The 26,686-nt window shown below is 41.0% G+C and overlaps 1 protein-coding gene across 6 annotated transcripts in view; it reads left to right on the forward strand.

The window, feature by feature from the left end:
- ZNF451 (zinc finger protein 451) overlaps positions 1-26,686 on the forward strand; it is a 102,147-nt gene that overhangs the window by 70,239 nt on the left and 5,222 nt on the right. For all 6 annotated transcript variants that reach the window (XM_075202553.1, XM_075202551.1, XM_075202549.1 and 3 more), the window contains 4 exons: positions 897-1,040; positions 7,780-7,910; positions 10,218-10,404; positions 26,011-26,058. In XM_075202553.1, coding sequence (XP_075058654.1) covers positions 897-1,040; positions 7,780-7,910; positions 10,218-10,404; positions 26,011-26,058 — 510 coding nt within the window. The remainder of the gene's footprint in view (positions 1-896; positions 1,041-7,779; positions 7,911-10,217; positions 10,405-26,010; positions 26,059-26,686) is intronic.

A 26,686-nucleotide genomic window follows, 5' to 3' on the forward strand; every position in this document is an offset into this window, starting at 1 on the left:
TCCATGATGGCGAGGTAGCAGTCGGTTCTGTGGCGTCAAGACAGAGAAAGTAGTATGAGGTGGAGGAGAGAATGGATAGAAGGGGTACAGGGTGTAAGGTAGGATGGTAGTGAAAGTATGGAGGAGGCTAGGAAGGGGTTGCAGAGGAGGAATAATCCTGTATAGATGATGAGGAGATGAATTAAGTAGGGGTGAGGTGATGAATAGCAATGGATGTAGGAAAAAAGGTAAGTAGCAGTGAAGGGAACATGGTAGATAAGTGGACCTGTGCTACTGTATTTATCTTGTTTGGAGGACGGTATAATAGGAAAATGGATGGCAGACTGTCGGGGCAGGATAATAGGAACATATGAGGTTGTGGAGAGGAAGGCAGAAGTATTTGTAACTGGATTATGGAGTCCAAAGAGATGCAGTCGGGCTTCAATGGTGGGTGAATGAAGAGATATTTTCAATTTTTTGAGAGCGGCAGGCAGATGAGTGCAAAAAAGGGGATATGCTCAGATAAGCACAGATTTGTAAGAGATTAAATTTTGTGAATGATGGACTGCCTGTGACGGGCATGGCCATGATGTTGAAAGGGGAATTGAGGCAAACAGGATATTATATACTGATCATTGGATAGTGGAACGAGTTCAGTCCTCCCAACAACACATGGAAGTGATGGGCAGCTCTTTTCAAACTAATGTGGGCAGATTGTGATGTCAAACACTTCTATTTGAAACAAAGTTCATATATCCAACTGTTTGTGTAGAGCTATGTTTTTATTTTACTCATTTGTTTTATTGTATATTATTCAGTAAAATCATATAATACTGTTTTGTTGTTTTGCATACCTATTTATTAGACAAAAAACAAAGAGGGACACTTAGTATATTTATGATTATCTTTCCATCTAGATGAAGAAGAAAGTGAATTGCCTGATTTGGAGTTTCTGAGAACAATGACACACATTGTATTTGTTGACTTGGACAACTGGGCACAATTTTTTACTCATCTACCAGGACACTTAAACCAGGGAACATTTGTCTGGGGATTTCAAGGTAAGCTTTTAAAATGTGCATTTTCTTAGGTGGCATACATTTCAACATCAGTAGGTGGATATAGAACACTTGGTTCACAAGACTGGTCATGATTATAGTAATGAGAATGATAAATCCGCTAGTGTAAAATATAAATTCAAAAGGTGATATCTAGTATACTTTTTTTATTTCACTTTATTTTACATTCTTATAATGCGAAAGTAAACAAGTTGCTTGTATGAGATGATCCTCAAATCCAGGTTTGCTCATTGAGATTCACTTACAGTTATGCATTCCACTAGTGTCCCAAGAAAAAAATATTCACATGACCTCTCCACCTTCTACATATGCGTTATATTTTACATCACTTATCTCCAGATATAACTTGTGACATCAATACTTGCCAAATATAATTATGTATTTTATAGTATATTTTATATTTCACATATATTTTACTATTCTATATTTGGTTACTCCTGTTCAGTAAACATTATTCTAAATAATAGTAGTTAACAGGAATAGAAAATGATCCATGTTCTTTCCAATTACAAATTTTTGAGTACATAACCTTTGTTCAGGTGTTGTAGAAATAGCCTACATTGGTTTTTTTATTTTTATTTATACTTTACAATGGCCTACTTTTTACTCAAACATTAATAATTAGTAATGTCCCCTAACGCAGGGACATTAGGGCTCTGCAGGAGTTTGGGTGCTTTAAATTTAGCACTAAAGCTCCTCTTTCTATTGCCCTGCAGTCTGCCGATAGAACCATTTTTTTCAAAGTGTTTTGGGGCCTGTTTTCCTTAATTGAGCACTTTGTGTATAACTGATCAACAGGGGATCTGTTGATTGACGATGACATCATGCAGGTGCTGAAAGCATACATACAAATATAAGATCCAGTCAGTGCAAAGGTGCTTTGCCAGATTATCTTATCCTGACCAGTGTCCAGCATACCTGTCATTGTGTGTCTGTGTACCTGACTTGATTTCTGGTCTGACCACGTTTGCCGCCTACCATACCAACTAAGGTTCTAGTTTGACCATTGGTATTGTTTACTAATCTGCATACTCCTCTTGGACTCCGCTGGTGGTCCTGCTAGTGCAATACTGTATGTTTGATCGATTGTCACTTGACTATGGATTCTGGTTCCATACTGAAGCAATCTGTATTACTCGCCATCATTCATGGCTTGTGCCACCACTGTTCCGCTGTACTCTGGCTGAAGAGTCTGCATTTGTTTACACTCGTACCAGGGAATGTTACGGTCACTCGAAAAAAAAAGTAAATTTGCCAATTTATTTTATTCTAACAACTTTGATGTTCTATGAACAGTGCTGTTACTAGTATTATTGGAATATTGTGACTTTTACTCTAGCCTGCATACTGGGCCTCAGTTTTGAGTCCTCTGGGAACTATGCCTAATGCTACTAATTATCTGAAAGCTTCAACCTTTTCATCAGCCAAGAAGATTGTTGCAGACCGTCTGGATGTAAGATTGCCACTTATATAGACCAATTTTATTCTTCAGACCAGGTCTGTATTTATTTTACACTTACTACATACACTTTAGCCACAACATTAAAAACACTGACATGAGAAGAGAATAACATTGATTATATTATTACAATGGCATCTGTCAAGGGGTGGGATATATGTCAGTTCTTGCAGTTAATGTGTTGGAAGCTAGAAAAATGGGTAAGCTTAAGGATCTGGTCGACTTTGACATGGGCCAATTTGTGACGGCTAGACAACCGAGTCAGAGCGTCTCCAAAATGGCAGTTCCTGTAGGGTGTTCACTGTATACAGTGCTTGGCATATACCAAAAGAGGTCCAAGGAAGGATATCCTGTGAACTGGCGACAGTCATGTGCGCCCAAATATCTTTGATGCGCGTGAGGCTAGCCTTCGCCCCCCCCCAATCTGGTTCAATCTCACAGAAGCACAGATTGCTCAAAAATGTTAATTCTGGCTATAATAGAAAGGTGTCAGAATACACAGTGCACCGCAGCTTGCTGCGTAGCTTGGTCAGAGTGCCCATGCTGACCCCTGTTCACTGCCAAATGCACCTAAAATGGGCACGTGAGCGCCAGAACTGGGCCATGGAGCAGTGGAAGAAGGTGGCCTGGTTTGGTGACTCACATTTTCTTTTAAATCATGTGGACAGCTGGGTGAATGTGTGTTGTTTACCTGGGGAAGAGATAACGCCAGGATGCACTATAGGAAGAAAGCAAGCCGACGGAAGCAGTGTTATGCTCTGGGCAATGTCCTGCTAGGGTCGCCTTGGGTCCTGGAATTCATGTGGATGTTACTTTGACCCTTACCACCTACCTAATCATTGTATCAGACCTTCAGGGCAACGGTGTTCCCTGAAGGCAGTGTCCTCTTTCAGCAGGATAATTGCCTTGCCACACTGCAAAAATTGTACAGGAATGGTTTAAGGAACATAACAAGAGTGCAAGATGTTGACTTTGCCCTCCAAGTTCCCCAGATCTCAATCCAATTGAGCATCTGTGAGATGTGCTGGAAAAACCAGTCCAAACCATGGAGATCCCACCTCGCAGCTTACATAACTTAAAGAATCTGATGCTTGTGTCATGGTGCCAGATACCATAGGACACATTCGGAGGTCTTGTTGAGTCCATGCCATGATGGCTCAGAGCTGTTTTGATGGCAAGAGGAGGACCTACACCATATTAAGCAGGTGGGTTTTAATGTCGTGGCTGATTGGTGTATATTATTGTGCTATTCAAGATATCTTGAACCTGTACACTCAAAGCTGGATGTTTAGGGATTTCAGGTTGAAGATTTGTCAAAATGATCTGTCCAGAAACCAGATTGATCCTTTCGTCCTATTTTGAATCTGAAGTTACTGAATGCCCAGCTTTGGATGGGTAGATTCAAGATGAAGTCTTCGTGGTCTGTCTTAAACAGCATGGAGTAGAACGAATTCATGGTGGCAATGTACATTAAGGGTGCTTGCCTGTTCCCATCTGGGAAGGACACCAGTGACTTTTCAGATTTGTCGTTCAGTCCCGTGATTTTCATATTTTGGGCTCTTCCTTTCGGCCTGGCGAGAGCGCCAAGGGTATTCACTTAAATCATTAATGGCTGCCCTTCTGATGTCCCAGGGGATGACTGTCGTTTTCTACTCTGACCGGAATGTTTCTGCACTGCAGGGAATGTTCCCTTCACTCCACAATTATTCAACAGATTGTAATAAAATGAGCTCAGCCAGAAATCTATATGATATCTTTGTTTGGACCACAAGGTGGAGTGCCGCAGCTCAAGAATGAAGGCATTGTTGGTAGTCATGCCATTTGTGTTTCCCGGAACTTTCATCTGATTCACATGTTTGTGGCAGCAATGCTTCATAAAGAACATAAAAGAGGGCATTCATGTGATTCTAGTAACCCCAGACTGGCCATTAAGGTCATGGTACACGGATGTTCTCAAATGACAGTGGGCCTATCGTGGCGTCTGCCTCTAAGACAAGACCTGTTAAGTCAGGGGCCATTTTCATCACCAAAGTGATAGCTTTAATGGCGTGACTGTTGAAGCCAGTTTTGGCCAAGAATTATCAGTCTATGGAAGACTTTTTTTTATTTTCTTTTGTTGAACTAAATGTTTTCCTACCTCCTAGTTTTCAGTTGGCTTGTCTACTGTAAATCTAGCAGGAGGGTCTGGATGGTGGTTTTAGACTTCGAACCCTGAAGGTTTCACCCCTGGCCGTTCTCTGAAAGAGAAGACTGACACTTTGACCGGAAGTGCAAACTTTCTTATAGGGAGTGGTGTATGTGCACCCTCCATTTGTCCCCCCAATAGCTCTCTGGGATCTCAACCTGGTGGTGACAGTCTTATAGCATCCTCCTGTCGAACCCATGGATTTGGTGGGGTTAAAGTTCTTTACCTGTAAGACCACTTTTCTTTTGGCTATCGCCTCCTCCAGGGGAGTTTGAGGTTGGGGACTCTGTAGGTCTCCATATTTCGTGAACACAGACTAAACCGTCCTTTCAGCCCAAAGTGGTATCTACAGTCCATCTAAATCTGGCCATTGTGATTCTGGCCATAGACTGTAGTAGATCTCCGGAAGAAGAAGGCTCTATTCTCTCCGTGGTCGTTGTCAAGGCGTTAAAGACTTATGTTCATTGGGCATGTGAGGTGCGCATGAAAGTTGACCTTTTGATTCTCTGTGATGCCCACAAGAGAGGTTGGCCGGCATACAAGCACCCCGTTGCTAGGTGGATGGCTTTGGTCGGTTGTTAGGCTTACATTGGAGCAGGGCATCTTGATTCCATAATTGATACAGCAAATTCTACCAGATCGATGAATGGCTACACAGTTGTCGGGCAGCCACCTGGTCTTCGATCCGCACATTAACAAAGTTATTCAGATTCAACGTTTTTGGATGGAAAGTGCTCACACCGCAGCTTCTGAGGATACTCTCCTGTAGGGACAGCTTAGGTACATCCCCAGTGTTCCAGTGTGACCCATAGTATGAAAGAGAAAATAGGGAAAAGGTTTCAACGGCTGCATAAATTGTGAGTCCATTGGGGGGCACTTGATGTCCTCCCTTTTAAAGTTCTTGTTTTTCTTGCTATATTTTGTTCTACCAGGAGTTTGTGGTTTTAGGACCTTGTTATCCTCTCTTGCTTGGTTCCTCTATGTTCTGTCCTTTGGGGCTTGGTTAGAAAAGAACTCATAGGAGCCCCCATCTGTATAGGGAGGGGGGGGGGGGTTGGGGGGTGGAATTTTAGTGCTAAATTTAAAATGCCAAACTCCAGTGGGCTCAGAGAAAATGATTTAACTTGGGTATACAAATTCCATTCTCTTTCTTTTTAAATTAAAGTGTTCTCAAGTTGTGCATGAGACAATCGTGTTATCCAGGATAGTTATGTTAAAGTCTTCATGATGCAGTTGTCACCACAGCGGTCTTGCTTTAAGTTTTGTGATTGTCGGTCTGTTGAAATGGGTTGTTACACTCTGGGCCATATCTCAGTTGTACTTTCTTGTGCTGTGGTAATGCCAGGCTTTACAAGTAAAACAATCTAGCGTGCTTTAACTCATTTATTCTTAATGTGTTCTGTAATGGTAGCAGTTAGAATAAGACTAGGAAAATACAGAGTAGCCCAACAAAGTATATTACTCTGATCACAATAGTCAGTTTCTGTTTGCATCTGTCTAGCTGTTCCACTACCACCTTTTTGGAACTTTAATCCGTCCTGTAAGTACTAGGGATGTTACTTAGGGTGTATTACCTATTAACGGTACTGACTACCCCGACACAGAACAGAATGACATGAGGATTCCGAATGAATAGTAAACTGACCTGTGAAAAAACCTACTTTCCGGAATGCAGATGACTTCACATCACGACTCCCTGTGTTGGCGGCTGGCAAAAATGCCGTCATCTGCAACCGCGACTTGGCTTAAAGCGGCGATGGACGGAACTGTCTGTCTTTTATGTAATGTAAGCACTGTTTTAGGAGTTAGGGATATTAGGGTTAGGGGTTAGAGTTAATCCTAAGACTAACCTTAACTCCTAAAGCAGTACTTACATTAAATGACAGGTGGTTCTGTCCATTGCCGCTTTAAGGCAAGTCACAGTTGCTGATGATGTAATTTTCTCCAGCCGGCAAGACAGGGAGTCGTAATGTGAAGTCATCTGCATTCCGGTAAGTAGGTTTTTCACAGGTCGGTGTACTATTCATTTGGAATCTTCATGTCGTGCTGTTCTGTGTCGGGATAGTCCGTACCGTGAAACTGACTACCACCGGCTGCTTACTTTGTATGGATATAAAATTTTCAGTCAATTGCAAGATCACAGCACAGTTTGTTATACTGACATGTGTTAACAACAATTGGGGACATATTTCTAAATTTGCGCAGTGGAAAAGGGTTATGTAACTCGCAACAACCACAAATAGTGAATGTTAGCGATGAAATGGTGCCTGAAACCGAATACAGATATAGAAATACTGGCTGATTCACACACCTCTGGTCACTCTATAGCCATCTGTTTACCTAGCTCTGCCCGGATGGATTTATGTTTCAAAACTGTGGTGAATATGGAGTTAGGATTTAGGTAAAGGAAAGTTGATCTCCTTTACAGGGTTTAAGGTTTAATTTAAAGGATTTATGAATTTGACATTGACCTAGTTTCCCCAATTGATACCAAGTCCCCTTATCTGAGCCAGGATCTCTTTATGATATGTGGCTATCCTTATCTTCTGAAGGCATGTTTTGAGAGTATTTTTAACATAGTGAGAACTTTTTGGAATAGGTGGTAGTAAAATATGAATAAGAGAGTTAAAGGTCCAACTGCCACCTCCTTAGTTAGAATATGTGAACATGCTGACTGCAACTGAGCTCTAACTTTGAAATTTGTTATAAAGCAGTACAGATACTCAGGCCAAATTTTTATAAACTCTTCCTTTCTGCCTGTATTTATATTCTCTATATGCAAATTCTAATCCAAACAGGAAATATACTATGACACTCGCCAGTGTGTGCGCCCCTTTCCCTTTGAAGCCAGGAACACACTGCTAGTGGAATGCAAAAAACCCGTATATATACTAATGTACATACCTGTTGTAGAGCCCTTTAAAAGTATCAGTAAGCCATCAAATTAAAAGAATGGCCTTCCCTAGGTGTAGTATAGATAAATGTGTGTATTAACAATATTCATTCACTTTACTGTTGTCTTGTGTGATTGTTTGCTTTTTGATATTTTAAATGTTTTATTTTAACTGATTTTGTAGGAGGAAAAAACTCTTGGAAGCCTCCAGTGAATTGCAAAATTTTCAAGTATCTTTCGAATACTGGCTGCTTCTTCTTTCATCCTCGCTGCAGTGATCGGAAAGATGCTGCTGACTTTGCCATTTGCATGCATGTAAGCTACATATATTTATAGACCTCTGGTAACATCTAATCCTGGAATGCTATAAATCCTTCTGTACATGTTGGAAAGTGCATTTATGTAGTAGTATTGGCCACATCATTTTAGAATTTATCAGTCTGTTATTACATTATTTGGAAAATATTGTTCTTTTTGACCTGTTGAAATTGCTTATAGCCATGAAATGAAGTACATACTAATGTATAAGTGCTTTTACATATAGTTATATATTTATTTATTTTTTTCCAGAAATGCCAGTCTAATTTACTTGACAGCTTGTGGTGGGGTTGTGATGACAAGCTTCCTTTTCAGATTTAAGTCAATTATAATTACAAAGTAAAAGGAATATGCTCCCCACACAATTGCTTCAACTGTGAGGATGTTGCATACATGAGAGAATTTCAGTTCTTTATAATGCTAACAAACCTCACTTTAAAATTATCTTACTGTTGTATTCTCTCCTGTCTGATTTATTTCACTATCTTTTCCTTATTATTTGCCTTTCTCTTTCATCCAATCTGGGAGACACTGCTGACATGGGTGTGAAGCTGAACAATAAAACTTAATTTGAACTGGAGAGAGGAGTTAGAGAGGGAAGGAGCTTCAGACATTAAGTGCCCAACAAGTTGGGCTGCACTTCAGGGACCTGCTTATGGCAGCTCTGTTAGTGGTTTGTAATTTTATTTTTTATTTATTTTAAGTTGTATTTCTTTTAGTTACATTGCTGAATGCAGTGTTAGTCACTTCTGTGCTGGAGTTTATTTCTGTGGGTTGCACACCACCTCCTATGCCTCTGTTGTATCGGGGATTGGCTCTGGAAGGGAGGAATAGTATAATTTGTGTAGGATTACCCTGATTTAGCTAGCGCATGTCCTCTTTGGAAAGGGGGTGAAGAGGCATTATGGTGTTGCCTCTTAGACCTCCAATGGCCTCAACCTAGAAGGTACTTTCCACCGACCTGTCAACGGAAAAGGCCATTAGGCTGGCTCTGAAGATGTCCATTTGATCGGTTCTTTCTTCAGGAATGAGTATTTCTGTCCTGGAGAAACCGAAAACTCAGGAGTTTTATTCAAATCTTTTTTTGTGTACTGCCGATATCGGCAAGGCAATCCTGCAAGCCTCCCATTGCCAGGGAACTCGTGGCTTCACCTCTGATTTTTATTTATCTATCGAGGCATGGACTCTACAAGACCTCTCAAGGTGTGCTGTTATGTCTGGCACCAAGACGTAAGCAGCACATCCTGTAAATTGCGAGGTGCCTCCAGGGCTCGGACTTGTTTTTCCAGCACATCCCACAGATGCCCAATTGAATCTGTGTGGTTTGAAAGTAAATATTTTATAAAACTCTGTGAGGCCTAAGCTTCAAACAGATCACCGGTCAACCAGAGGTGTTCTAATTGGGATGTCCACAGTGATTTCTCTCAGTGTAGGGTAGCCCTTGCTGCTGCTGTAAGCTAGATTGGTTTCAGAACTCTACTGTCTGTTGTCTCTGATAAATAAAGCATAGTCTGTATCACGGTGAAGACCATACTGCAGTTTGATTAAAATAAATACTTGTCATCCAGAAAGCAACTTAACTGGCTAAGCAACTAAATGAGTATTCCTTATGCTAACAGATATCTTGCTACCACAACTGGGACTAATTGACACTCTGTAAGAATGATACTGCAGGCAGACTGATATCCATATAAGAACAAGCAGGTGGTCACACTTTAAATAATGCTTAAACATTTTTTAAACTGTTTTGGACCATTTTGTAATTTGTATGAACAATGGGTTGATTGTTCGATGCCCATATGGATCACAAAGAATTTGGTTAATATGTAGGGTTTCTTTTCTACAGTTTCATGGATTACTAATCTTGAGTGTCAACAAAAATGTATACTTTCCTAGACTCTGCCCAAATGATCTCCATTGGATAAATTACAGGCAGGCCGACGGAGAAGAGCGAAGATCTAAGGGAGATGGAATATACTGTATAATTAGCCTGTTTAAAGTGCAATATCTTGAACTAGCTTGTAAACCTATAGAAGAGGCCCTTTCACAAGTGTTTTTGTTGGGGTTTTTTTAGAAAATAGTAGTAGAATACATAACCCCTACTACTCTTTACTGTAAATATTCTCAATTCTGTTTCTCCATGTATCATGGAGATTAAAATTCCTGTTTGTGTATTGCTTTGAGAGTTGTGACTGCCTTTGTTTTGACCACCCATCTGTCTAAATATACCACATCGATATAGCCAGGTTAAAACCTGCTTGGTATTTAACGTGTCTGATTTTATTTTGGTTGTTCTGTTTTCAGGCAGGTCGCCTTGATGAGCAACTTCCCAAGCAAATTCCTTTCTCGATTCTCTCAGGTGATAAAGGTTTCTTGGAGTTAGAGAGCCAGTTCAAGAAGACTCAGCGACCTGCTCATATCCTTAACCCTCACCATTTAGGTGGAGACATGATGTGCGCCTTGCTCAATAGCATATCGGAGACTACACAAGGTATGCCATCTGTGTCACATGCAGGACCTAGAAAATACCTCAAATAAAAAATCCAGCAGATTTTAATAAACCTATAAATGTTTACCTGGTTTTCATAGATTTTCTTCACTATAAGTGGTTTTATTGGGTAGACCTACTTTCTTGAGGAGCTGTAAGGAAATATGATTCATCAAATAAACTCTCTCTTGGGCAGGGTGTCTGGTTTAACTTACTTCCTACACAAATAGACATGTTAAGCCATATATTCAGTTGTGTAAATATGAAGTACAGATGCTTTTGTTGTGACCCTTCGGTGGGGCATTGTATTTCTGTGGTGTTCTGAGGGTATCCTCAACCCAACACTTTATACAATATAAGACAAAATATGAGAAGCATTTTAGATTTTGAGTCACTCTATACCATATTAACAGGTATATCTGATGTGGAGGGAATGTCCAGCAGATCACACACATATATATATATATATATATATATATATATATATATATATATATATATATATATATATATATATATATATATATAATGAGAGATATAGATGGAAATGTGTGTATGTATATATTATACACACACAATCAGTAGACAGGAGCACCTAACGTAGTGTAATACAATTTCTAAACAATTATATATATATTATGGTGGATAAATAGCCGTGTACCAAAATAATGATTTTGTGAGACTTATCTGATATTGGTGCTTTATAGCATCTGGAATCTTCCTCGATAGTACACAGCTTTCTGCCCAGAAAAGGGGTCCTTGATGCAGGTAAGTGAAGATGATTCCAGGTAGTCACTTAACTCGTTTCGTTGATAAGACTTCTTCAGAAGGGTTAACTCAACACTATTGTGGTGAAACAAGATATTAATACCACTTTAACCAGTCTGCACCTAGTTTCTCACAAGTGCACTATAAAAACATTTACTTTTTCTAGCCCTCTGATTCTACATATTTCTTAGTCCTATTTAAACTTGTAAACTAGATAAAATGTCTGCCAGCATGGTTTTCTTATCTTGCAGACTAGTCTATTGTTTCAGCTTAGGCAAAAGGATTATTGTTCATAAGTCCTGTATGAATGTGTATCGCACCAAAAGGTCTCATCACCATCACCATTTATTTATATAGCGTCACCAATTCCGCAGCGCTGTACAGAAAACTCACTTACGTCAGTCCCTGCCCCATTGGGGCTTACAGTCTAAATTCCCTAACACACACACACACACACACACACACGAGTCAATTTGTTAGCAGCCAATTAACCTACCAGTATTTTTTGGGAGTGTGGAAGGAAACCGGAGCACCCGGAGGAAACCCATGCAAACACGGGGAGAACATACAAACTCCTCACAGATAAGGCCATGTTTGGGAATTGAACTCATGACCCCAGTGCTGTGTCAAGATAGGTCCACAGATAGAGCTCTATGTTTTATTACAGAGGGCTGCATTGTGTATTTAAATGTAATGTGTCTGGATTGTGATCTCTCCTATTTAAACAAACTCCGCTGTATAGCCACTGAACAATATCTATCAATTATATCAAGGGTGGCTCATCTGCTATCACTTTGTCTATCTGTTTACTTGTGAAAAGGTAAACACAGAAAAGGACCAATCAGGCAGGTCCTGAAACTCCTGAGAAGATCATTTGTGGATTTTAAAAGGAGCTACAGAGAATATCAAATTGGCATTCAATACCCAGTGATAACTGAAGTCAGGCTGGTGTTGAGGCCCTGGTCTGTGCCCATGGAGTACTGCCTTTGCCCTGATCTACCACTCCAGGTCTTGGGGAGCTGTGGGTATGCCACTGCTTGCTGGTAGCCTCAAAGGAGAGAGGGGGAGAAGCTTGAATGGATAGACAGCAGTCCCTGAGAGTGGCTAGGATACTGGTGAGGTGTTTTCATTATATCCTGTATCTTGTCCGAGTCTGATTGTAGTGTTATTTGTTGCAGGTTATTATTTAAACATGTTTTGTGATATCATTTTGTTAAATAAACTTATTTATTTTATTTTGGATATTTGTCTGGGTGATTTTGAGCATTGGATAGGTACCTGGTAGGCCAGCTATAAGGTGCAGAGGGTTATATTAAACCAGCTATCATTACAACTATGATGACCTTATTTTTATAGTTCAGACCATCCTAATCGATGAAACCATTAACCAATCACCGTCGGGCAGTTTAGCTCAGCCTTACTTTACTTCCACCCCAAGGTAATGGTTAACAATAATTCTATATTCAAATTTACGGCACAGCGATGGACACAATTTATGCGCCCAGTTTTGCCAACTTGTATATGGGCAAATGGACTCTGTTTATAGTAATAATCCCTTTCTTGAAAAGATTTTCTTTTATTATCATTATATTCATGATCTGGGATGGTTCTATCGATAATCTTAAAACATGTTTTGAGTTCATTGGAAATAATTTGAGTTTTACATATAGACCAGATGAAGTCAGTATGGATTTCCTTGATTTCGTTCTTGAAATTAATGCTGGTAAAATTGAGATTTTAACTTTCATTAAATAAGTTGCTAGGAATAGTTATTTACACTATGGGACTACCTAGAATCTTCTGGAATATTCTTCACTTACCTGCATCAGGAACCTCTTTTGTGGCCAGGAAGCTGTCCCACTATCATCCCTTGCATGTGAATGTAGACTCCAGATAAACTATTTTTATTTCTCAATCATCCACTCTGATGGACACTGCTACAATGGGGTTGTATTTGGGCACATGGAGTTGGCACTTAATTAGCTAAAAACTAAACTTGCTGCTGACTCCTTCCCTCTGCAACCCCTACAAGCCTCAGGGTAATTTATGTGCCCAAGGAGTTAGGCTGCAAATGGTACTGCTCTGCAGTTTTTATTAGTAAAGTTTTTCTTGTTTAAATCTTTTAATTTATTTGTAGCCATGCAGGAGATATGTGTTGGCTGTGCTCATATCTATAGGCTAAATAGAGCAGAGCTCGTGTTTTTCTTCACAAGAGTCAGCTGCAGCTGACCTTGAAATTGGAAATGTAAGCTTTCCAGGAAGATTGGATGACTGTGACAACCTCGCAGGTCACGGCTGTCACTTACTGCTCCCATCGAGTCCACACCGCCATGGGCATAGAGCACCGAGTCCTGGTCAGGTGAGCAGCCATGTTGGGAGATACCAAGTTCCCTACTGATGCATAGGGGGGACTTGGATCTCATTCGGTCATTCTAACATAAAGGAGGAGCGGTGGGCAGTGTGTATACTGTGGAGACACCCTGGGCAGCCGCGGTTTTGACCTATAAGGGTTGGTAAAGAGGTTAACCAGAGAAGATGGTGCTGGGACGAGGTACTAAAAAGACTTCCCCCACACACAGTGTTGTCTAGAACGGGAGAATTCGTGCCAAATTCACCCTGCATTGCAATGGAGATTTGGCACAGAAGCTCAGACACGCCGGGACCCTGTCAGACTGGCAGTTGTGGGCTGACTCCCTTCCCCTCGTCCTCCTTTGGGCTTCACTCAGCCCCATGGGGGTTTTAATATTGTAGACTACACGCTTTAGGCATTAGTTGTAATAGTCTATTCCATCTTATTACCACTTAGAGTTTTACTGTTGGTAATAAAAATTGTCCTAAATGTGCTTCGATAATTCTGAGTGCTCAACCCTAAATATATAACATACAGTCAGGTCTATAAATATTGGGACATCGACACAATTCTCATATTTTGGGCTCTATACACCACCACAATGGATTTGAAATGAAACAAACAAGATGTGCTTTAACTGCAGACTTTCAGCTTTAATTTGAGGGAATTTACATCCAAATCAGGTGACCAGTGTAGGAATTACAACGGTTTCTATATGTGCCTCCCACTTTTTAAGGGACCAAAAGTAATGGGACAAACTAAACAATCCTCCATCAAACTTTCACTTTTTAATACTTTGTTGCAAATCCTTTGCAGTCAATTACAGCCTGAAGTCTGAAACGCGTAGACATCACCAGACGCTGTGTTTCATCCCTGGTGATGCTCTGCCAGGCCTCTACTGCAAATGTCTTCAGTTCCTGCTTGTTCTTGGGGCATTTTCCCTTCAGTTTTGTCGTCTTCAAGTGAAATGCATGCTCAATCGGATTCATGTCAGGTGATTGACTTGGCCATTGCATAACATTCCACTTTTTAGCCTTAAAAAAAACTCTGCTTGCTTTTGCAGTATGCTTCGGGTCATTGTCCATCTGCAATGTGAAGCGCCGTCCAATGAGTTGTGAAGCATTTGACTGAATATGAGCAGATAATATTGCCCGAAACACTTCAGAATTCATCCTGCTGCTTTTGTCAGCAGTCACATCATCAATAAATACAAGGAAAACCAGTTCCATTGGCAGCCATACATGCCCACGCCATGACACTACCACCACCATGCTTCACTGATGAGGCAGTATGTTTTGGATCATGAGCAGTTCCTTTCGTTCTCCATACTCTTTTCTTCCCATCACTCTGGTACAAGTTGATCTTTGTCTCATCTGTCCATAGGATGTTGTTCCAGAACTGTAATGGCTTTTTTAGATGTTGTTTGCCAAACTCTAATCTAGTGTTCCTGTTTTTGTGGCTCACCAATGATTTACATCTTGTGGTGAACCCTCTATATTCACTCTTGTGAAGTCCTCTCTTGATTGTTGACTTTGACACATATACACCTACCTCCTGGAGAGTGTTCTTGATTTGGGCAACTGTTGTGAAGGGGTTTTTCTTCACCAGGGAAGAAATTCTTCTGTCATCCACCACAGTTGTTTTTCCGTGGTCTTCCGGGTCTTTTGGTGTTGCTGAGCTCTCCGGTGTGTTTTTTCTTTTTAAGAATGTTTCAAACAGTTGATTTGGCCACACCTAATGTTTTTGCTATCTCTGATGGGTTTGTTTTGATTTTTCATCCTAATGATGGCTTGCTTCACTGATAGTGACAGCTCTTTAGATCTCATATTGAGAGTCGACCGCAACAGATTCCAAATGCAAATGTCACACCTAGAATCAACTCCAGACCTTTTACCTGCTTAATTGATGATGAAATAACGAGGGAATAGCCCACACATGTCCATGAAATAGCTTTTGAGTCGATTGTCCCATTACTTTTGGTCCCTTTAAAAAGTGAGAGGCACATATAGAAACCGTTGTAATTCCTACACCGTTCACCTGATTTGGATGTAAATTCCCTCAAATTAAAGCTGAAAGTCTACAGTTAAAGCACATCTTGTTTGTTTCATTTCAAATCCATTGTGGTGGTGTATAGAGCCTAAAATATGAGAATTGTGTCAATGTCCCAATATTTATGGACCTGACTGTAGTTGGTATATCACTGTTTTGGGGCTACTAACCAGGGACAAATCTAGTAATTGTACTGTTCTTATTCTCCATGTGGTGTGATTGTAAAACAAAAATCTTAGTTTTTCTTTTTTTTTATAGGGAAAAAAGAGTATAGTTCAAAGTCTGACAAAGGGATTCAATTTTATATCTGTTGTGTGTGCTTCAAAACTTCCTGTGGGTCAGCAGGACCAGGGGGCTGTTTGTGCACAGTGTGAGGCAGGCGCTGGTGGCGCGCAGGTCCTGGGGGGTGCCTCGGTAGTGGTGGAAAGGCCAGCATGGGTATCCTAACTAGCACAGTCAGTATCCATTCTCACTCAGCTAACCAGATAGGCAGAGTCTGCAGCTATGACTGCGGGCCCCTGTACAATTTCCACCCCGATGGGCTCTGTGAAGGCGGGAGAGACAGATTCACAGAGAAATGGATTGGACCTGACTCAATCCCGATCTCCCTTTTTTCAACCCGTCCTGGTGGGACCTGCTTGATCGTCTTATCTAGGAAAGGACTTAAACCGCTTAAATAGGTTCCTGGCTTCTCATAGAAGGCAAAGTGGTGGGCCTACTAGGGCTAAGCGTCCGCGCTCCTCTCACCCATTGCTGGCCCTGTATGATTCAGGGGTTCCTCTGAGAAGGAAGGAGAAGTGGTGGAAGACTCGGGCTTCACCCAGTTAGGAGGTTGCAGTGACTCGGATGAAAATTTAAAGTACCATGGTATTCAAGATCTGGTCATGGCTGTCAGACAGGCCCTAGATTTGGTTGAAACTGAGGTTCAGGGATTCTCGATTAAGGGCTATTTAAATGAAAAAAAGACCAAAACTGTTTGTTTTCCTCCTTCTGCAGAACTCTCTGATATTGCAGAAGTGGCTTTGAAACAAACTGATAAAAGGTTTACTATTCCTCGCAGGTTTTTTACTATTCCACGCATGTTTGTTAACCTATGTCCCCTGCAGGAACAGAAGACTTAACGCTGGGAACAGGTGCCCAGAGTGGACACTCCAGTAGCTAGACTGCCCTGTCAGACCACTTTGCAGATACCCAGTTCAGCGGTCCTCCAGGATCCCACTGACGGAAAGATTGAGAGTGTCCTAAAAACTATCTTTTCTGCTGTTGGTACTTTTTTTAGACCCATGTTTTCTTCAGCGTGGGTCGCCAGAACTATGGAATCTTGGACTGATTGGTTGGCAGCCGAGCTACAAGATTCAGAACTTCTGCCATTAGCGTTGCGCTTGAAGGAAGCTGCTGCTAATTTTTACGAAGCTGTCCAAAATTCGGTGTCTATTTCTTCTGCTGCTTCAGCATCGGCAGTAGCTGCCAGAACTCTCTGTCTTCGTTTTTGGGACGCGGACGTAGAGTCTAAAAAGTCTCTGGAGGCAGTTACTTATTCCGGGTCTGTTCTACTTGGACCAGAATTGGATACCATGATTAATCAGGCCACTGGGGAAGGAGAACGTTCCTTCCAGTGAATGTTCCAAGAGTGCGGTCTCTGAGATTTGGCTCTTTCCAGCAGTCCTTTTGTGGGAACCCACCCTTCAGTGGAAATTTACTGAATATATGCAGACTTCTGGCAACCAGAGGGCAGGCCCATAGAGACAGAGGGTCCCACTCCAAGAGGCGTCCATCTAAAAGAGTTCGGATAAGCAATCTGCATGACGGCAGCTTCTCATGACAAGGGTAGGGGGTCGCCTACTACTGTCCCGAGATCAGTGGGTGGCGTCCTCCAGGGACCCATGGATTCAGGGGATCTTGACCAAGGGGTATGTCATCGGTTCTTTGCCACCTCTTTACCGCTAAATCGGGAGAAAAGGCAGGTGATGCTTCAGTCAGTCGCTTCCCTTCTTTCAGGCGTTATGGTATGCAAGGTATCAGAGTCTCAAAAGGGCCAGGGATTTTACTCAAATCTTTTCTTGGTTGCTGTGGCTGGATCACTTATAAATAAATTTTTGCAATAATATATTTAAATTATTAGCACAGTGTGCCAATTTATATTGTTGCAAATGTACTGATTCTTGATACTGTGTATTAGAAATGTACTTATTTTATTATATTGGGTTATATTTCTGTATAGGAAATGCATTCATTTCTGAGGTGTTGATTCGTAACTTCTGAAAGAGGATGTCATGATTTGGATTTGTGTAACTTTTCTAAAGAAAGTCTGTCATTTTAATTAGACCTTTTCATCTCCATGGCCAACACGTTTGTCTGTTCAGCCTGTATACACAGCAGGGGGGGCTGCTGTCTCTGTGTGGTTTGTAGCCTGCATCTCGGATCCTGGCCGAATAATGCACACAGAACTTTTTGGGTTAAAGCAGATTAGTGTAGATTTTGTAAACGTTGCATTGCATTTAAATACATGTTTTGGGTAAACATATTGCATCCTGATAACTAAAAATAACTCTGACTTCTCGGGGCCAGCAAAGAGTTCAGGGGACTGGCTTACCTCATGCTAGGCTGTGTCCAAAACTTTATAGAACCGCACTGGTTTATACTGAATTGTATCATTATTGTTCCATCTTACTTTCTGATCACTGCTACCTTCAACCAGTGTAAACCATCCTTGTTAGGACTACTTGACCTAATAAACCATCTTTTGCTTCAAGAACCTGCTTTGACGACTACTTGCCCTGCTGTGAATTCCTGTGACCTACAGATTAGACCCAAATCTAATCCATTCTTCGGTTGTTCTGAGGTGGACCCAGGATTCAGTATCAACGTTTTGCCCGCTACCTGAAGCTCTGGCCAGGGTGTAACCATCCATAGCAATCCTGATCTGACGGCAAGAGGTCAGGTGTACCAGCAAGAGGGTACACTAGCAGCAACCGTTAGCCAGAAGGAACGCGGTTCTTAATGCTGTTAAGTCCAGTGGTGGCAGCATTGTAATCTCCTATTATGGTGAAGGCGCAGTTGGGATAAAGAAAGGGAACAGTGTCGGAGTAAGCCCAGCTGGTTCCCAGGAGCAACAGACAGGGTGGCATAGGCGGTCCATCCTGTCACAGTTGCTCAATCTGCTCAGTAATTAACTGTCTGGAATCATGGGAGTTTATGGCATCAATAGATATCAGGGACGCTTATATTTACATGTCTCTATCTGGGAGGGATATCCTACCCTACTTTGGTTTTTACAAAAGATTATGGCGGTAATGGCTGCTCTCCTGAGGAACATTAGAATGAGCATTATTCCTTACTTGGACGACCTGCTAATCAAGGCCCTGTCATGTGGCATGCTGTAGCAGCATCTGTTTCTGACCAGATCATGGAGAGGCACGGGTGGCTATTCAGTTATCCCAAGTCTCTGTTCTTTGTCAAAGGATGATTTTCTTGTGTCTTCTGATGAACACCATTCATCAGAAGGTTTTCCTTCCGGAACCCAAGGCTCCTTGCGGGAGGCGGTAAGGACAATGCTTCAACACTTTTGTCCTTCCATGCACCTAGGCATAAGGATCCTGGGACTCATGGTGTGAGCCTTCTAAACCATTCCATACGGTCTGTTTCATTCTCGTGCCTTCCAGTGGGACCTTCTACAGTGGTCAGGGTCCCCTCTCCATCTCAAATCCCAAAGGATAAAACTGTCTCCAGAGACCCCCCTTTCCCTTTGTTGGTTGCTGGATCAGACTTATCAACAATGGGCCGTTCCTTCGTATCTTGGTCTTGGACCTTGGTAACAGCAGATGCTAGCCTTCAGGAATGGGGAGCAGTGTTCTAAATCTATGTCTTCAAAGTCTTTGGACACATTGCTGCCCATCAACATTCTCTAACTAAAGGTGATGCTCCTGGCCCTTCAGGGGGCGCAAACTTTACTTTAGGAAAGTCTGGTGCGTCTTCAAACCAACAATGCCACAGCGGTGGCATGCGTAAATCGGCAGAGAGGAACGAAAAGTGTGGAAGCTACGATGGTAACAAACCAGAAATTCGTTTCTTTCTTGTGATGTCAGCAGTGTTCATCCCAGGAGTCGACAACTTGGAAGTGGATTATCCAGCAGACACAGGATGCTTCTGGGAGAGTGGTCTCTGCATCCGCAAGTGTTTCAGGATCTGATTCAGAAGTGGAGCAGGCTAGATTTGGACTTGATGGCATACAGGTACCCAGGATTTGTTCAAGAATCAGGGTCCCGCCGGCAGTAGCGGGTGCATGTGTTGAGAATGAGCTGGGATATTTCAACTGGGTTTTTTCCACCGTTCCCAAGGATTCCAAGAGTCCTCAGGCAAGTTAATCTAGGAGGACTTTCGGTCATCATAGTGGCACCAAATTGGCCCAGGCGAGTTTGGTATGCTAATGTTCTTCAGACAGCGGTTGGGCCAGGATGGGCCCTGCCCGTTCAACCCGACCTGCTTAGGCATCTTCACCCGGACTTGCCTCGTCTAGCTTTAATGGTGTGGCTTTTGACGCCGGCCTCTGGCAATCCAAGGGACTCTCTTGCGGAGTAGTGGAGACGCTGATGCAGACACGAAAGCCATCTACAGCACGGATCTATCACAGGGTTTGGCGAGCTTATGTTAGCTGGTGTGAGAGTCACTTGCTTAGGACAGAATCCTTCAAACTTTCTTGGTTTTTTTGCGTTCCTGTAAACAGGTTTGCAAGCAGGACTTTGATTAAGTTCACTGGTTAAGGTATCTGCCCTGTGTTTTTCCAGCGTAAAAACTAGCTTATTTACCTTATGTTCATACTTTTCTCCTGGGAATATTGAGTGTTTAACCTCCTTATGTCTCTCCTTTTGACTCTCTGGCACCATAATCTGGTTCTAAATGTTTTGAAGAATCCTCCTTTTGAACAGCTTTGTTCAGCAAAACTACGCCTTTTGACGTGGAAAGTGTTTTTTTTCTGCAAGGCCATTGCGTCGGCGCGCAGGGTCAAAGCTTAAAGCCATGTTATGCAGATCACCATACTTGGTATTCCATGAAGATAGGGCGGTCCTTAGGACAGCCCCTTCCTTTCTTCCTTTTTCCACAAAAATCAAGACATTGTAGTTCCAGCCTTCAGGGTAGGGGTGTTTTAAAGGGGAACTTCCTCCTCAGCTTCCTTTGATGTAATTAGAGCTCTACGACTCTATGTGGATCGGACTTCGTTTTGTAGAATAACGGATGCCCTTTTTGTTCTCTGACTATCAGAAAAGGGGCTGGCCAGCCACCAAGCAGTCTATGGACTATGATAAGACGCTTATGTGAGTTTAAACCGTCCTGTGCCAGGGAGAATCACTGCTCACTACAATCATTCAGTGGGGGGGGGGCACTTGGGCTGTGTGCCATGGTGCTTCTGCGGATCAGCTTTGTTGGACAGCCACCTGGTCCTCTGCTCATACATTTACCAATTTATATCAATTTAATGTATTTGCATCTTCTGACGCAGGGTTTGGTCGCATTGTCTTGCGGGCCGGACTATCTGAACGATCCCTCCCTTAGGGGGCTGCTTTAGAAAGTCCCCATGGTAGCAGTGTCCCCCAGAGTGAATCATTGAGAAAAGATTTATGTACCTTGCATTAAATATTTCTCTGAATCCATCTGGGGGACATTGAGTTCCCTCCCTTCTGCTCTTCTGCTTTGTGGTCTTGGTTGTTTTGCTCTCTTCCTAGGGGTTTTAGTATTATACTGAGGCTTGTAGGGGTTGCAGAGAGGAGTCAGCAGCAAGTTTAGTTAACTAATCAAGTGCCAACTCAATGCGCCCCCATACAACCCTATGGCAGCAGTGTCCCCCAGATGGATTTAGAGAGAGATTTTATTCGACTTGTTTCTTTTATGCATGGGCATTTGATTGCTTGATTTTATTGGATTTGCTAATATCATTAAAAAAAATATATATATTTTTTGAAGTTTGAGATCTGCTATTAAGTTCATACTACACTATGGTATATTTTTCTTGAGTTATAGTTTTTCTATTGGATCCAACACCTCCACATGGTATACTATTAAGGAAGATTCCTGATTCCATTAAGTACCGATATCAGATAAGACTCATAGGGGGGGATTCAATTGGCTGCGTTACTGTCGAAAGTAATGCGGTGTGCGCACTATTACCAACGTTACGGTAATAGTGCATGTAATTACAGTTAATACGGTAATTTCTGTACAAATTTTTGCTTGTGGCTCCCAGAAATGACAATAGATTTAGCGCTGCGTTACAGCAGAATTGAATTCCCCCCCCCGTATAATTATTCTTTTGGTAAATGGCTATTTATCCACCATAATAAATATATATTGTATTACACTGTGTGTGGTGGTTCTGTGTTTTGTGTTTTGTATTAAGTTTTGCATGTGCAAATAGGTGCTATTTTGATGTTGATCTGCTTACTGTATGTTATAGTTTGTGTTTATTTACACATTTATTCACTTTATTGGTTATTCACCTAGCGCTATTTTGTCTATTGAGATAGATAGATAGATATATATATATATATATATATATAGATATAGATATAGATATAGATATAGATATATATATATATATATATATATATATATATATATATATATATATAGTGTGTGTTGTATCATGATTTTATGTAATTAAATACTTTGGCTGCTGCTGTAAAGGAAGAGTCCCCTTTTGGAAAGATCCCAGCATGTCACCTACCCTCACTTGTTGCCAATACACTGTGAACTCTCCCAAAGGAATCCTGGTTATGTGAAGAAGTACTACTATTGAGCTGTATGAACAGAAAAAGGAATACCGTGCTGGGCTGCACCACACTAAATAAACACAAATCGCAGCTGCAAAGCAGGGCCAACTGCTATGCACTAATCAAAAAACGACCACAGACCAAAAAGAAAATGCAGCGCTGAATAGTGATATATAGGTCTGGCCTTAACTAGAAAAATCAAAGGAGATATTGACAGGATACATAAAACCAGAGATGATAATATATAGAAAATATATTTTAATGTCTCAATAAACATAATGCATAGGCTTCATAAATTGGTATTTGAAACCAAACATTTAAAAAACACTGGGACTAAAAGCTGTATAAATTAAATCACAAATAGTGTCCATGAAGGGACTAAATCGATGAATATGTCCATGTAACTAGTAAATATATGGTAGTGCATATAAAGATATAATCACAATAAAATCCCTCCAAGATATCCAGCAAAACAGCACATAGGTTGAAATATATATAGAAATTAAAGTAATGCTGGTATATTAATGGTATTCCACATCCATATCCTGATGGAATGTTACTGGCAAATGACTTGCATAGGAAATAAATTATATAACTCACTTAACTGTCTCAGTGGTTCCAATGCTGCAGCTCGCAGCTTATGACTTCTTCCGGGTGCTCTGTACACAACTGTCAGAGAACATTACCCAAAAGCACAGCAGTAGGTTTCCTCGCCATCAGTGACGTTCGTATTAGCAAAGGTGAGTAGGTCTTCACATGCAAAAAACTAGATATTGATTTCAGCATTGATAGCAAGTTCCAATTAGATCAATTAGGGCACATAAATCCTGGAGGGGAAAAAAAACCTGGTAGCAGTGTGAGTATAATGAGTCCAATATCCGATAAGAAACCGCAATTCCAGTGTAGAATATCTGATGCGTTTCATCTGTTGAACACAGACTTTATCAAAGATAGAATGACTTTCGAGCTGTATGGCATGTGTGGGTGGACGGCCTTTGCCTGTGCTGAAAGTTCACAGTGCAATTCTCATGTAGGATTCCTAGGAGTGGGACACCATCCCCCAATTTTTCTGTGTGTGGGGGCTAGGTAATATAACAGTTTTGTCCAAACATTGACTTAGGCTTAAAAGACCAACTAGACAGACACTACATTGTAAAAGTATAGTATTAATATAACATTTTTCCTGACTCCACACATTGTCATATAATTGGCTTCAAGTAATCTGTCTGCTAGACCTGAGGGAATAATCGTTGTATCTCCTGCAATGTGGCCACTGATCAATCAATATAGAAAGAATTTCTAATGTAAAGGAAAAGTGCTATAATATTGAATAAAATACACATTTAAAAAGTAAACTTACTAAAGGAAACTTGTTACACTCCACCTTAGTGAGAGTATACAAATAATACTTTTGCTTGCAAAATCTCACTTCTGAGATCACTATTTACACTGATTTCATCTACTTTTTATTCTGAATTCTGAGCCAAAATACTGAATTATTACGATATAAAATTATCAGAGAGTTATATGACAGTGACATGGCTTGATAGTTTGATACGAACATTTTATCAGTAATTGCTTTCAATCACATTTTCGTTAAACAAATTGTAATATTTTGCTATTAGTTGATATTATTGAGCAATAAGGCACCCTGGCTGACAAGTTGTGCCCTTATATTTTAAGATAACAAATGGATTGTGATTTTGTTATATAGAAATTGATCATAGGTTGCCTTTGATATACACATATTTCCTTTTTCTCCTTGTTGTATAAAATGTATCTAAAAGTCAGGTCATGACAATTGGGAAAATAAATTGGAGAGGGTAGCAGAGCAGACCACTCTTGTGTGGCTCATGTTGGAAGACGTTTAACTATATATGCACCCAAGATGTTTACTGTGCAACTCTGAAGCACAGTAAATAAACTACCTCTCTCCTACTGTAAGAATAGGTTGCGAAAATGCATGAAAACAAGTACCGTATATACTCGAGTATAAGCCGAGTTTTTCAGCACATTTTTTGTGCTGGAAAAGCTCCCCCTCGGCTTATACTCGAGTGATACTCCAGGACCACAATGCACGGCCATAACGAGGGTGGTGCCTGCCTCCATAGCTTCAGCCCTTAAGTTCCGCTTAAGGGCTGAAGAGAAAGAGAAAGAAAAAATCAACTTACAAGAGTTTGGTGCTTGTTGCCGTAAGTTCCGCAGTGGAACGCATGTGCGTTCCAAATGCCGAACTTCCTGTCCGTGGACAGGAAGTTCGGCATTTGGAACGCACATACGTTCCACTGCGGAGGTGGAACCCTGACTGACCTAGTCTCCGCGCACACGAACCCTGACTGATCTAGTCTCTGCGGAGGTAAGTAAAAGGATGAACTCTCTCTCCCTATCCCCCTCCCCCTCCCCCCTCGGGTTGAAGTTGGACATGATAAAAAAAACAAGTGTACTAAGAACATCCTATGGCTGCCGGGTAAGCAGTAAATGTGGCATGTGGTGTGGGCTGTGTGCGCTCTTTATGTTGAGCTGAACTTTCCATGTTTTTGCCTCTCCTCACACTGAGGGGATTAACGCACGTGTTCCACTTCATATGATCTACTGAAAACGCAGTACAGTGAGAGCACTCACTCAGATAACTGTTTTGTGGGGAGTTTCAATTGGAGACAGCAAACTTGAGAAAGCAAAAAGAACAAAACTCCATATATTTCTCCAACCTCAGGTTCTCTGAGTAGGTCTGATAATGCCCTCTTTCCTATGGTTAACTGAAAGGAAAACATCCTCTTGGATTAATGGGACTTCATGCCATGTCTGGGAGATTTCCTTCCCTCTGACCACAGCTTCATGTTTTACTTCACTGTTCATTAAACTCTCTCTCTACCCTAGGCTTATACTCGAGTCAATACGTTTTCCCAGTTTTTTGTGGTATAATTAGGTGCCTCGGCTTATATTCGGGTCGACTTATACTCGAGTATATACGGTAAATGCTTTAATTACAGAAAAGAAAACTCATTGCTTTCAGGCTACCAAATAAAAAAGTGTTACATGTTCCAAACATGGCTTCCTACCCCCAGTCTTTGTATGTTTAGAATGTACTGAGCACTAAGAATGCATTTAGCAAGGAATTTTATTTGATATTACTATGACTATTCAGTTTTCATGGCTCCCAAACGTATTTATTTTTACTTTCATTTGCTTCATATTATTTATTAGATCTGACATACTATTTGAAACCTGAGATTGATGATGATAATAGTTACCTTGTTCAGTGTGGCTATTTTTATATTACTGGCATAGAAAAAGGTAATGTAGTGTCAGACAAAGTGTATGACTTCTGAAGAGGGTATGGTTTTGCAGAGCTATGGCAACAAGCATAGCTGCTATACTTACTTTTTTGAGCATACTAAACTAACCACCTAATATAGGAATGGTTACACATTTTTTTAATGCTATGCTTCTCCATTGATCCATTCAAAGACTTCTGCACTGTTACCCTCCCCATAGATACATTAGCTCTGCATAAATCTCTAGTGGTGCTACAGAATTTTTTTTTTTTTTTTTTTAAATGTGAGCATCTTTTTATTATAACTTTGAGTGGAGTCCAGTATTTCTGTTACACTTGCCACTTTTCTGTTTGTATGTTTCCATTTTTGTTAGCACAGTGTCATGGGCTTTTTCTCTCTACAGAAACAGATGATGGTGGCTTGGAAATAAATTCAGTGGAACTGGAGGAAGGTTTGTCACTCAGATTTTGTTTTCTTTTTTTATTTGTTGTTGTGTTTTTTTCTTTTAAATCCTTCACATTATCCAAGGCTGGTACTTTACTTTCCAACCACTACCTCCCCTTTTGTCTTTCCCTTGTAAGATGACTATATTTTGCATCCTTTTCTAATTAACATGTTTTCTTTTCTCTACATTTAGGCATTCCTGTTTTATAAACATATGGTACATATGCCTAGTCACTTGCTAGGCTCCTGCAGGATGTCCTGCTGGTATAGCATTCACCAGTTTCAAGTGCTGTAAAAATAGGGTTCAATAAGCCCCAATGTAAATCTGGTAGTGGAATACATTAAATGTAGTGTAAGCGCTCTTTTGTAATTTCATGTACCTACTTATGCACAAGTTGTCCGGTTTTTACAGGTAAGTGCATGCACTTACATGGCAATTGACATCTTCTGCAGGGGAGCAAAAGTTTGCACTTTCTTAGGGGAGGAGTTTGTTGGATTACAGGTGTTCCTTGCTACATGTAGAATAGGCTGAAAATTGCTCTGCATTGTGTACTCAAGTGGATTTCATTTTGCGAGATTATTTAAATGAGCTTGCACAGATGGACAAGGTACATTTAGGAAGGTGTCCCCATTAT

The sequence above is a fragment of the Mixophyes fleayi genome, chromosome 3 (assembly GCF_038048845.1).
Source record: "Mixophyes fleayi isolate aMixFle1 chromosome 3, aMixFle1.hap1, whole genome shotgun sequence".
Lineage (NCBI taxonomy): Eukaryota > Metazoa > Chordata > Amphibia > Anura > Limnodynastidae > Mixophyes > Mixophyes fleayi.